Source organism: Apaloderma vittatum, unplaced genomic scaffold (assembly GCF_000703405.1).
Source record: "Apaloderma vittatum isolate BGI_N311 unplaced genomic scaffold, ASM70340v1 scaffold5528, whole genome shotgun sequence".
Taxonomy (NCBI): Eukaryota; Metazoa; Chordata; class Aves; order Trogoniformes; family Trogonidae; genus Apaloderma; species Apaloderma vittatum.
Window position 1 is genome coordinate 1 of NW_009730217.1, and position 13648 is coordinate 13648.

General features: G+C 37.2%; 1 protein-coding gene across 1 annotated transcript; it reads left to right on the plus strand.

The window, feature by feature from the left end:
* The first annotated feature begins 1336 nt into the window (after positions 1–1336).
* DSEL (dermatan sulfate epimerase-like) lies at positions 1337–4987 on the plus strand. Its single transcript, XM_009874717.1, has one exon. It carries the CDS (start codon positions 1337–1339, stop codon positions 4985–4987), a length of 3651 nt encoding a protein of 1216 aa, XP_009873019.1.
* The last annotated feature ends 8661 nt before the right edge of the window (positions 4988–13648 follow it).

Genomic DNA, 13648 nt, shown 5'->3' on the forward strand with positions numbered 1-13648 from the left:
TCTCCCTCTTCACGCCTTCCTGTCACTGGCAGAACCGCGCGTGTCTTTTATACAGACGTCTGTGAAAAATATGTATGTATTTACGAATTTGAGCTCCATTTAATTTTGGTGGCGTGTTTCAGATTTGTTCTTGGGTAGCTCCTGTTAGCGTAGCGGGAAAATACACCCTGAGACCTCCTAATCACGCAGGAGAGGTGGAATAAAGCTGGTTTAACTAGCCAATATGAATTGTGGGACTTTGAAAATGATCTTTTTATTTAATTTCTGTGAAAGAAAAGCAGTATTAACCCATCTTTCCTAGTACATTAGCAATACTGTTACCTTAAGTACTTTAAATGTGATCTGACACCCATAGAGCTTCAGAGAACTTTTGTTTCTGTTTCTACAGAAAGAACCAACATGCAAAGTGGAAGGGAAGGAGAAAGTGCTCTTTTAACAGAAAAGTGTTGGCTTTCTGCCTCTTTCACATGGGAGGAGGAGGACTATCTGAATCATTGAAGCAAAATTTGGGCATCGTTGGCGGAAGATAAGATGAAAGAATTGCGAATATGTCAACACTCTATGACTAGTAATTCAGATGCACCTTTCACAAACAGAAGGGAATAGTCACTAAAAGCACTGCAGCTTCATCAAAAGGAGCTAATGGAGGATGTATGTTGATTCTTTCTTTAAATCAATTTTTTTTCCTTCTCACTCTCCCCTGAGTTCCAAAAGAGAAAGGTGGAAAGAGCATGTATGGAAATTGAAATAAGAGGAAGGCTGAAGACAATAACTGCAGTTTTGGAGTCTATTTTCCAAGTGCTGTAAATTCCCTGTTTCATCAAATGCAACGTGTTGTTTTGAATAAATTATATCATTTTGTGATCAGTGAAATTTTTGTCAGCTCTAAAAATGGAATGTGACCTCATTGAAAGCTTTTTTAAAAAGTAAATGTGTGACTCTGGTTCCTTTTATCAAGGCAAATTTTTAAAGTTACCGAGCTAGATCATTTCAGTCTCTTGCTGTGCACTGCTGACCTGTGTTTTACATGAGTATCTTAAGGGATTTTACTTTTTCCCTTAGTTTAGTATTTATGCTGTAGTGTTGGGTTTGAGAAAAGTGTGAACAGACAAGTCACCTGAGAATTAAGTTTTCAACAGCTTTTGTATCAGTTTTGTAGCTCAGATTACTAGTAATCTGAGTATCAATTGGAATGCACAGTGCATGTTAAGTCTTTTCTCCTAGAAATATACCTTAAGATGTCGATTTTTGTACAAACTGGATACAAGTTTGATATTTGAATATTGTGTTTTGTTAGGAAATGCATACCTGGGGAAGAGGAGCTGCCTAATGGATCATGGCTTTGATGTTCACGGGGCATACTTTATTTCTAGCATTAATGATGTTTGCTGTCTTCACTTTTGAAGAATCTGTGAGCAATTACTCTGATTGGGTGACTTTCATAGAAAATGTAGATCAATACGAAAAACAGCAACTTGAAGGTCTTAGTGCTGAGCAGAAGCTGAAAAAAACCATTCTTCATCCAAGCTTGTATTTCGACGCTGAAGATGTTCAGGTACTGAGGCAGAAGGCTCATACAAGCCATTCTCATCTATTTAGAGCCATCAGGAGCGCAGTGACAGTTATGCTATCCAACCCATTATACTACCTACCTCCACCCAAGCATGCTGATTTTTCTGCAAAGTGGAATGAGATTTATGGTAACAATCTGCCACCTCTAGCGTTCTATTGTTTGCTGTGCCCCGAAGATAAAGTTGCATTTGATTTTGCCCTGGAGTATATGGATAGAATGGCTGGCTACAAAAACTGGTTGGTTGAGAATGCACCTGGAGATGAAGTGCCACTTGGTCACTCCCTAACAGGTTTTGCCACTGCTTTTGACTTTCTGTATAATTCACTGGAAAATGAGAGACGGCAAAAATATCTGGAGAAAATATGGTCTGTAAGCGAGGAAATGTATGAGTACTCGAAGGTTCGTTCCTGGGGAAAGCAGCTTCTTCATAATCACCAAGCTACTAATATGCTTGCTTTGCTTATTGGGGCTTTAGTTGCAGGAGTGGACAAAGGATCACAGGCAAATATTTGGAAACATGCTGTTGTTGATGTCATGGAGAAAACAATGTTTCTGCTCAATCATATTGTAGATGGGTCTCTGGATGAGGGAGTAGCTTATGGGAGTTACACAGCCAAATCAGTAACCCAGTACGTTTTCTTGGCCCAGCGCCACTTTGGTATTAACAACTTGGAGAATAACTGGCTCAAAATGCACTTTTGGTTTTACTATGCCACCCTATTGCCAGGCTTTCAGAGGACTGTGGGCATAGCAGATTCTAATTACAACTGGTTTTATGGTCCTGAGAGCCAACTGGTTTTCTTGGATAAGTTTATCCTGAAGAATGGAGCTGGCAACTGGTTGGCACAGCAGATTAGAAAACATAGACCCAAGGACGGGCCAATGGTGCCATCCACTGCACAGAGGTGGAGCACACTACACACTGAATTTATATGGTACGCTGCCGAAATCACACCTCAGCCACCTCCTGACTATGGTTCTGCTAAAATGCATGTGTTTCCTAACTGGGGAGTTGTTACTTATGGGGCTGGTTTGCCAAACAGTCAGACAAACACCTTTGTGTCCTTTAAGTCTGGAAAACTTGGTGGACGTGCTGTCTATGATATTGTTCACTTTCAACCATATGCCTGGATTGACGAGTGGAGGAGTTTCAATCCAGGACATGAACATCCTGATCAGAACTCTTTTACATTTGCTCCCAATGGCCAGGTGTTTGTATCTGAGGCTCTTTATGGACCTAAACTCAGCCACCTGAACAATGTCTTGGTCTTTGCTCCATCTCCTACAAGCCAGTGCAACCAGCCTTGGGAGGGACAGCTTGGTGAGTGTGCCCAGTGGCTGAAGTGGATTGGTGAAGAGGTTGGAGACTCAGCTGGAGAAATTGTAACAGCCTCCCAGGCTGGAGACATGATGTTTGTAAGTGGTGAGGCGGTATCTGCTTACACGTCAGCAATGAAACTGAAAAGCGTGTATCGCATTTTGCTGCTCTTAAATTCTCAGACATTGTTAGTCGTAGACCACATCGAGAAGGAGGAAGACTCTCCTGTTAATTCTGTCAGTGCCTTTTTTCATAATCTTGACATTGATTTTAAATACATACCCTATAAATTTAAGAACAAATACAATGGAGCTATGATGGATGTGTGGGATGCCCACTACAAGATGTTTTGGTTTGATCATCATGGGAGTAGTCCTGTTGCTAGGATACAGGAGGCAGAACAAGCTGCTGAATTCAAAAAACGATGGACTCAGTTTGTAAATGTTACCTTTCCAATGAAAAACATGCTTACAAGGATTGTTTACCTTTTCTATGGCCCCTATGTCAATGTTTCCAACTGTAGACTCATAGATAATGCAAAATCTGGATTTCAGATTTCCCTTAGTGTCAACAACACTGAAAATACCATCTCTGTTGTGACTGAATATCAGAATTTAAAGACAAGGTTCGATTACTTGGGATTTGGTGGTTTTGCCAAAGTAGTTCATGAAAACAGTGTGACCAAGTTTGGTCTAGGTACTGAATCTGTGAAAAAACAGATAAAAAATAACAAGGTGGTTTTCCCGTTTGGATTCAAAGTGAACATAGTTGCAGGGTTAATTTTGGGTGTTAGTTTGGTCATACTGGCTTTTCAGTGGCGGTTTTACATATCCTTTGGTAAAATGTTGCGCTGGATCCTGATACTGGTTGTCACACTGTGGCTTATTGAATTGGTGGATGTGTGGAGCACGTGTACTCGGCCCATCTGTGCAAAATGGGGCAGTGACATGACAAAGCTAGAACATGATAAAGGCAATAAAGCCAAACAATTAGAAGGAAACCCTGTTGCTTTGCCAGATGTTATCATTACTTCACTTCCCGCTTCTGGTGCAGAAATTTTAAAACAGCTGTTTTTCAATAGCAGTGACTTCTTATACATCAGGATACCTACACCCTATCTCGAAATTCCTGAGACTGAATTTGGAATTGATTCCTTTGTAGATCCATGTGAATGGAAAGTTTCTGATGTCCAGAGTGGTCATTTTCATCTTATCCAAGGGTGGCTCCAGTCTCTAGTTCGAGGCACAAAGTTACATTTACAAAACATACATTTATATGAAGCCAGCAGAAGTAAAATTGCTCAGCGTTCCACCATAAACAAAGACAAAAAGAAAAGATCCAAAAAGAGAGAATCTCTGTCAGAGCAAAGAAGCAGAGCAAGAGGCAGTCAAGATAAAGATGCTGAATATATTAGGGAACTGAGAAGACATCTTATTTATTATCCTAGTGCACGACCTGTGCTTAGTTTAAGTAGTGGAAGCTGGACGTTAAAGCTTCCCTTCTTTCAGGAAATCCTAGGACCGTCAATGAGAGCGTTATATGTAGTAAGGGATCCACGGGCATGGGTCTATTCAATGTTGTACAAAAATAAGCCAAGCCTTTACTCCTTGAAAAATGTTCCACAGCACTTGGCTGCAATGTTTAAAGGAGACAATGGTAAAGGAAGATGTAGTTTAAATGAAGGCTATGCCTTTGAATATGAATCATTAAGAAAAGAACTTTCAAATTCTAACTCAAACGCTGTTTCTGTGTTGTCCTATTTATGGCTAGCAAACACAGCAGCAGCACTGAGAATTAATGGGGACTTGCTACCAACAAATTACCATCTCGTCAAGTTTGAAGATATTGTGAGCTTTCCTCAGAAGACTGCTGAAACAATTTTTGCCTTTCTTGGTATTCCTCTTCCTCCTGCTAGCTTAAACCAAATATTATTTGCCACCTCCACCAATCTTTTCTATCTTCCTTATGAAGGGGAGATTTCACCAAGTAGCATTCATGCCTGGAAACAGAACTTGCCCAGTGAAGAGATTAGACAGATTGAAGATATTTGTTGTTCTCTAATGGACCACTTAGGTTACCCGAAGTTTATAGAATAAATGCTGCCGGTCAGCAGAAATTTGCACTAATGATCCCTTACTCCTAATCTGTGGATAGAAGTTTGTCTATTCTTGTAAAATGTGTACAGTCTGCTACTTTCAGAGAGATTATTTTAAGAAAAAGATAGTTGTTCCTGCAACTGTGTTGTGGTATGTTGTTTGTTGTTTTCTTTTTTTTGTTTGTGTTGTATTGGGTTTTTTTAAAAAGCAAAATTTGTAACTATTTTTGTTGTCTTTCAAAAAAAAGCTGTGTGAACTTTTATAGAACTACCAGCTGGGGATTCCATAGCTCAGGGCATTAGTAATAGCATGTGGAGTTTTTCATCTCCAGCTCTCCCCAGTTTGACTCTAGCCCAAATGGAAAGTACTTACCATCTGATGATTGTATGACAGCTTATATGAACTGGTTAAACTGGCCCAGTTTCCATTGGTGATAATTACCTCCATTGGACAGGTTTAATGATGCATTCTGTCTGTGTCTTACTGGTCTCTGTAGTGGTGCAAAATAAACATAAGGTGAGATTTAAGACTGTTCAGCATCCATTTAGCAGGAGGAAACAGAACATTTGAATGAGTCTAGTTGCTTATTTACAGTCTCAGTAGACATGCCCAGGACTGGGATGGACATGGATATTGAATATCATTATAGGATATGGTTCTTTCCACTCAGAGATGTGACACTTGTGGCACTTGTATTGGATTTTGTGATTTGGGGAAGAGAAGACTTCATTCTCTGACAGCGTGGTACCCTTTATGAGCCTTAAGTAAGCTATCTGAAAAAAAGAAATGGGGCAAAATCAAAGTAACCAACAAGATCTCCTGAACAAGCAGTTAGAGTTGGAGAAGATTTTGAGTACTTTTGACCTGCCTCAACGTAACTTTAATTTTGAAGGTTGTTAACATCTTGGTGCCTTGCACTGCTTTATCCTGTACCTCGTCTAAGAGGTTCTGCAAGGATCTTCTCTTTTTGAGTAAGACTCTTCCATCCTTCTTTGTTGTAACACATTTCTCTGCTGATTCTTGTGCATAACTTCACTGTTGATTCTTGTGCATAGTTTCACTGATATCAGTGCAAATATTTGCTGTCATTGTTAATGGCTTATTGTTAATGTCTGCATAAAAGAGCAGTCTGAGATTTAGAAGATCTTAAATAAATCTCCAGGTCTGTGTTTCTGAGAGGTGTTTTGCTTTTCTGTATAATGGATTTCTGAAGGACAACCACTGCTAATCTCAGGTCTTATTTCAGAGAGGGGAGAAATCTGAAAAAAGCCCGTCCCTCAACCTTATCATTCGAGTGATGTTTCCCTGCAGTAAACATTTTCCAAAGTTGTCTGTTTTTTAATCATGATTGGTATTTCTTTAACACGGTGCTGTAATATGATACTGGTTTGGAAACAGATAAGCTTGATAGGATAGATGTGTCTTTGCCACAGCTTATTTGCTTCTTGAGTCACCCACACTCTTTTTTTTGCACATGCCCATTAAGAAAAAAGATTCCCATTTCCCAATTCAGCTTGCTCAGCATTCTTTGGAAATGCATGCATATTGTAAATGTCTGCAGATGTGTAAATCAGATCACAAAGAGAAGTCTGTCTCCTTTACCATCTGTTTTTTATTACAATTGGAATTGTCTTGAAATATCCTTCAGTTGGTTTGTGGGAGCTGGAATCAGAGTGTTGGCTTATTGTATTGAAATATGGGTGTAATTACTGTTTATTTGGGTGGTAAGCATTAGATAATGTCAAAAGTGCAGTGAGCTTCTTTGTACAGATTACAGGTACCCTTGCTGATTTTTAATATAAAGGAGTTCTTGTCCTTCCTTTCTTCCTTCCAATCTTACTATTATGTCCATGTCTTACCCTGCTGTCTTGTCCCTCCCATACATACATTTCACATCTTTTGGAGCATGTTGTGGTATCTCATATGACCTAGATAAAAGTAGCTCGCTCTTGGCCAGTCATTAGTATGTCAGAATAGGCCTCTAGCATGATAAATCTATTGATTTTATTATTTTTTTTTAATCCTGCCATCTCACTAACCATAACTTAGCTGTCACTTACTAGTGGTATTTTTTTCCCCCCTTCAGTCTTCAGTTTCACCCCTGGCTAGGTGGAATGACATATTAAAGGAAATATTAAATAATACACCCTGACAAACTAGTGAAACTGTTTTCCAAGTATCATCCTCTCTGAAGCCATTTTTTATTAAATGTTTTAAAAAAAAGAGAAAAAAGTACTGATGTCTGTACAGTCTGTATTTAACAGAGCAAGTTTCAGCATTTGCCTTCTATTTCCAGGATTTACACTCTAGAGTAAGAACAAATAAAAAAGGCTTCTCTCTGTGAGATGCTTTAGGGCAGCTGCAGATAAGAATTAAGACCAACTGTATATTTGTAGAAATAGGAAGAGACCTTTAAATCGCTCTCTGAAAATGGCACAATATCCTATAAACCAACTTTTTTTTTTTTGCTTTTGAGGAGTTAGGGTGGACAAAATCGTCTATTGGGAGCATCATGTGTGTGCTGCTTTTGGAATAGGTTATCCCATGCACTTATTTTCTGTAATTAGTTATATGCAGGATTTAGGGGCTATTTGTTTTCTGTGCTACACTTCCTTGGCTCAAAGAATGCAGAATCTATTATTCAAGTTTCATTGCACTGTGTGTTCCTTATACAGATGTAAAAGGGTAGAAGAGAACTCTGTTCTTTATTTTTAGATCTTGTTGTGAGGACAAATGCATTATAATCATTATACTAAAAATATGTAAAAGGAAATACAGTGTCTTTGAGAACAACAGTAGGAATACCTCAGGGATGTCGAGTCTCCCATTTTCAATCAAATAATTTTGTTGAATTTTAGGTAATAAGTTACATGACAATTTCACCAAGGTTAGTACCAGACAGGAGGTATCCCAGCTACAGAACTGCATGACTGTGTTGAGGTTGTGGCCTTCTACCTATACGAATAGCAACCAAAGACACCGCAGAAAGCTCAATAAACGTGCATGTGGTTGACAAGAATATCCAGTAAAAGATGCAGATCTGGGACTTTGTAGAATAAATTTCAGTGGCATCATCCATAAAATGACAGTTGTGGTATGGAGAAGCGGAAATATTGTGGAGGCCTGACGATTTAAAACAATAAATAAATTTGCTTTTCTCTATTGAAGGATAAATTCCATTTTATGCGTGTGCTGATCTTAAGTAAAATTGGTTATTAAATGGATTGTTATTTTTTTCTTATGCAAATGTTGTCATTGAGGCTAGTGTGGCTCCATATATGAATAATATGACTGCAATTTCTTAATATGAAATGATTTTGTGGATGTGTAGAGTTATTCTCAGAGTTCTCTTCTGTGGCTAGCATTCAGAGAGAGAATAGTCACTACATAGACACAGACATTGACATCCCTGTTCTCCATATAGTAATGTTTAAGACTGTCAGTAAAATTTGAGAATTGTTAAAGCATTGTATTGAAAAGTGTTCTGTCACTTTCAGTTACTTTACCAGATGATCATTAAGGTTTCTTCCAAACCAAACCCTTCTATGATTTTATATCATAAAGATGTATATGAAAACCCGTCTCAGTACTTTATCTTAACTTTGCTTCCTTTCTCTCCCTGTGTTAAGTTTTGGTAATTATTTGTACTATATTGTAGTTTGAACTGTCCAATTATGAGACAGATAAACTTTTGATGTATTTTAAAGAGGCAGGCTTTATTTAAATGTTTATTTCTCTGAATCATATTTGGAAGCCTAAGAAAAATAAATGCTGAGGAAAACATTTCAGTTATCTACTTACTTTGTAACTAGGTGACATTGGCTCTGGGGAGATTGCATGTGGGTCTCAGCATTCAGAGTTCTATTATACTGCATGAATCTCTAGTCTGAGCATACCTAAATGCCTCTGTTTCTCTCAGTATGCTTTTTCCAAGAGCAACGTCTATAGAGATGAGCCTCGATGTCATGGTCAGATTGGTCCCTTTCACTCTCTTAGCACACAGCTGATATACAGTTCTCATTTGGTTTATGTTTGAAAAGTTAATTTGCCAGATCCATATTGAATTCCTGCACACAATCCTCAGATATATGTAGAATATATGTCACAACTCATTTGAGAGTGTAATACTACTCTATTAGTGTTAGAATGCAAATCAAACAAGAAATGTACTTCAGGTTTTATAAAGTTATTGGTAACTGATTTGTAAAGCTGCAGTCAAAGATCAGATATTTTTTAACCATAAAAATGGTTTCACTTGCTGTTGAAAGTTAATGATGTGACTGCTAGGGGAGTCCTGGCTCCTCCTGACGGTCAATTATTTCCATTATTAGTCTTAGAGACACTATTTATTTGAACATGAATGTACATAATCTGGGATATAAGACTGTATTTACTGAAAACATTTGAAGTACACAGTTCAAGATTAAAGATAAAAATATATTACTGCAATATTTCTCTAAATTACACCAATTAGCCCCTTTGTGAGTGACCTATATGTTGGGTTTCATCTGTTAGAATATTTTATAATTAAGAACAGTGATATTTATTTAGGTGACTTAGTAGTAATTTATCAAAAATGCTTGCTTTTTAATTGCACATAAGTTTATTTTCTTCAAGAGGATAAGTACTGCATCTTAACACTCCTATGATCAGAGCATCATAAGCTTTCCTTCCTTTCTCTGGACTCCCTGTTAGCTTTAGTTCTGACTAAAACCTTTGTTTAAATCTCGTTGCATTTCAGTGTAGAATGTCATGGACTACGATTCATGGATGCAATCCTCACATTGTGAACTGTTCAGAATTGTGCCATGTGGAACAATGACTTGCTGACCTCAATGAATGTTGTGCCATTGACTTCAACAGGGCCAAAATACCTTCAACTATCATCATAAAGCTATTATCACCTACTTAGCCTGAATATTCCCAAACAGCAGAAATTATAGAAAATACTTTAAATTATCATAAAAGATTACCATTCTTGTTATTTCGTGATAAAATTAAATGCATTTGGTGATATAAAAAGTACACATTGCTCTGTAACCCTAATTAAAGATATCCAAAGGCTGTCTGATAAATTTATAAATTCATAAAAGGAGGTATAAAAACAAATGGATATTCAATGTACACACTTTTGTATGTCAGGAATTTGATTTTCTTCATTGAGGACAAATCTGCTGGTATGTAATCTACACTATTTTCGTAAAGGATGTGTCTTCAAAGGTAAAACAGACATTGCTTACTTCTTGCAAATCCTCAAAAGTCAAGGGTGCCTAAACTCTTACTTTAGATGCCCATGGAAAGGCCTCAAAGGAAGTGGAGTGAATGTGGCTTTAAATGTGTATGGTCTTACATCTAAGTTGATTTCTATATCTGAGCAGTTCTAGGGCATACACTTCCCCAAAAGAATTTATGAAATATCTTGCATAAAATAAAACTAGAGTTAGTGAAATAATAAAACTCTGTGATTTGTTCAAGTGTATGTACTTGGTTTTAATACTGCTATTTTTATTTGTTTTGAATATGGGAGCCACTGTTCCTTTTCAGAAAGTATTGGTGGAGAGACCTGATTCCATCTGCCCTCAGATGCACAGCAAATATGTTTGGTGTTAATAAAATACCACAATATGGCTATATCCCCAGAACAAAGAGTGATGTCTGGCTCAATTCTCAGGAACTGGACAATTGTGCAATCCATAATTTTGAAATCTCTTAGTCTATAAGGACTGGAGCTATATGCAAACTGTATATTTAGAATATTGCCTCTTGTAATTCCTTAACTACACCAAGATTTTTTTTCCAATGCTGGTATTTAGCCCAGAGATCCTACTAACAATTTAACGGTGTAGGTAAGCAAGTTCCATCAGCCGTGAATGTTCCCTTGTGCACTTTTTTTTTTTAAAAAAAGCCCTGTAATCAAGTTAACTGGAATAATTGCAGGCCTCTGGATCTCCGTTACTGAATGTGAGCTGGGACAGGCAGTATCTATCAGATCCAGAGGCACAGTAGTTGAGCATCTTTACTGCTGCAAAGCTCTATAACCCACTACTGGTGCATCTGAGCTGCAGCTTCTTTCCTGCAGCAGAGTTTTGAGAGTTTAACTAACTAATTATTAAATTTAATTTAGCAGAAGTTGCTTGGGATACACCTTAAACATACGAACAAGACTAAGACTGGATTCTGTCCTGTGAACTTTAGCTTGTAAAGAAAAGGTTTGCATGTTTTTAAGTCTTGATAGTGTTACTTTTAGCTGTGAGATAAGTTTGTTTTTTTTTTTTCCCAGAGGGGTTAGCCCTGTGCCTTCTCTGTTAGTTGCTGCTGTGCTTATCATTTGCAGCTCATCCTGGGTCTTGTCACTGTACTCTCAAAATCTATTTATTTATTTGTTTGTTTGTTTGTTTGTTTGTTTATTTGCCTTCTGAAAGTTGAACCCAGCTTTGGCTTTTGGGAGAGATACATGGAGAAAACCTGTTATGATGGGAAGAACAAGAGGTGGTGTACACAAATGTTGCTGTCTGTTGCAAATTCTTTGATGATATTTGTTTCCAGCTATTTTCTGAAAGGTTGTTCAAAGTGAACAAATCCAATGTACCAAGCTCAAAGGAAACTAATATCAAGAACATGATAAAAGGCAGGCTGTCAGAGATAATAAATACATACTTGTTTTTGTGATTTGTGAAAGCCATTAATATTTTCGTCCTTAATTGCTTTTCTAAGAGGTGAGTTTCTTACATTTTCTTTGGAGTTATTTTAGACATGTTTGTGTTACCATCATACAGCTTACCTAGTAATAGATTTTATCCTATGTTTTCCTATCTTGGTTTGAAATGTTAATGTTGTTACATTTTCTTCAGCCTTCTGTTGTGTTTCAGGATTTTGCAGTATGTTTTTTTCATAAGTTATGTCCTAGAGATGCCACTTCATTTCAAGAAACATAATCTCAGACCTGGCAAGAAGTATGATAGGTACACAGAAATTAACTGAGAAACAGTAGAAACAAAATGTTATGCTGCTGAAGAAAATAGACTGGAAAGCTCGTGTTGGAATATTTAAGACTTAATGAGTTGCCATATCATGCACTATGAATGCTTGAATAATAGACTTTACTATTCACTTTAACTGATCAGCTGAACATTGTCTGTATCAAATGACCGTAAGAATACTGATGGAAACATAAGTTAAAGAGAAGTTTTGTTTAGCTGTGTTTTTATTTTTTTCTTCAAAGCAGTGCTGTTCTTTTGACCTCACAAGCTGTGTTAATTTGTAAGTAGGTGACTGTTAACCAGTGTAGCTGTATAACAAAATCGTTAGCACCAGAGGACACTTTTCAATGAGAGGATGCAGCTTTACCTCCTGGGTATAGATTCAATAGTGATGGTTTCTCAACTGCCAACATCCTTTCACGACTCCTTTAAAAGAAAAGTTGACTTTTGTAATAAAGAATTGTTTCATGTTAAAGAATGGACTGCACTGTTGCTGAACAAAATAAAGATTATGTGAAACCAAGCATATTATAGACAGTCAGAATACTATCAGTTAGATCAGGCCGTTCTTATAATCAGATCTTTAAAAGTATGGGTGTAGCTCTCATCCATTTCTCAGTCTAATTACTGAACTTCATGACCTTAATTATAGAATAGGGTAAAATGAATTTTCTTCTATTTACTACTATTTACTGAAAGAATAGATAGCCTGATTTTGTTGATATACTATGATTTTTTTTAAGCTGCTGTCACTTGAATGTATGTCTGTACCTCTGAATTGCTCCAGGGTGTGTTTGCAGATTTTACATAATGAATGATCCTGTTGACTTCAGTGTATAGTAATTTACCTGATTGTATTCCATCTTTCTCTGATAATAGCCATGCCTTATTACCTATAACACATGAAGTGAAGAGCCAGGCCAGGCAATAAACAAAAAAGCTCTGATACTCAGTGTTCACAGATTGTTGAAAGTGTTTGCCAGCAATCTGCTTCATCTGCATTTAGTTCAGTTGGCTATGCATAGCAACGGACTCATAGCATCCTTTGCAGAATCTCCCTTGAGAAGTTTAGAACTTAAAGGTATTTTAAACAGTTAATATATGTATCGTTACTTTAGTGCCTTTTAAATTAATCAAGGTGTAATTTTCTTTTTGATTTAAAGGTGGAAGGAAGATGAAAGAAAAAAAGTTGTTCAATGCCCTTTAAAGTTAAATATACATATAAATAAATAATTTATAAAATAAAGATGTTCAGATGCTATTAAAGTTTCAAAACAAAAAGTCTGTAGGGTCACTTTAGCAGAACTGCTGATAAGTGTGTTATTAAATTATTACTATTCATACTCTATAATGTATCATAGAATCATAGAATGATTTGGGTTGGAAGGGGCCTCATCTTTTTCTACATCCCCCTCATGCTTTGCACTAGACCAGATTCCTCAAAGCCCCATCCACCCTGGCATTGAACATTTCCAGAGAGGGGGCATCCACGACTTCTCTGGGCAATCTGTTCCAGTGCCCACATAGAAAAAATTTCTTCCTAATATCTAATCTAAACCTACCCTCTTTCCATTTTAAACCATTGCCTCTTGTCCTATCACTACATTCCATGATAAAGAATCCCTCCCCATCTTTCCTGTAGCCTCCTGTAAGTACTGGAAGGCCACCATAAGGTCTCCCT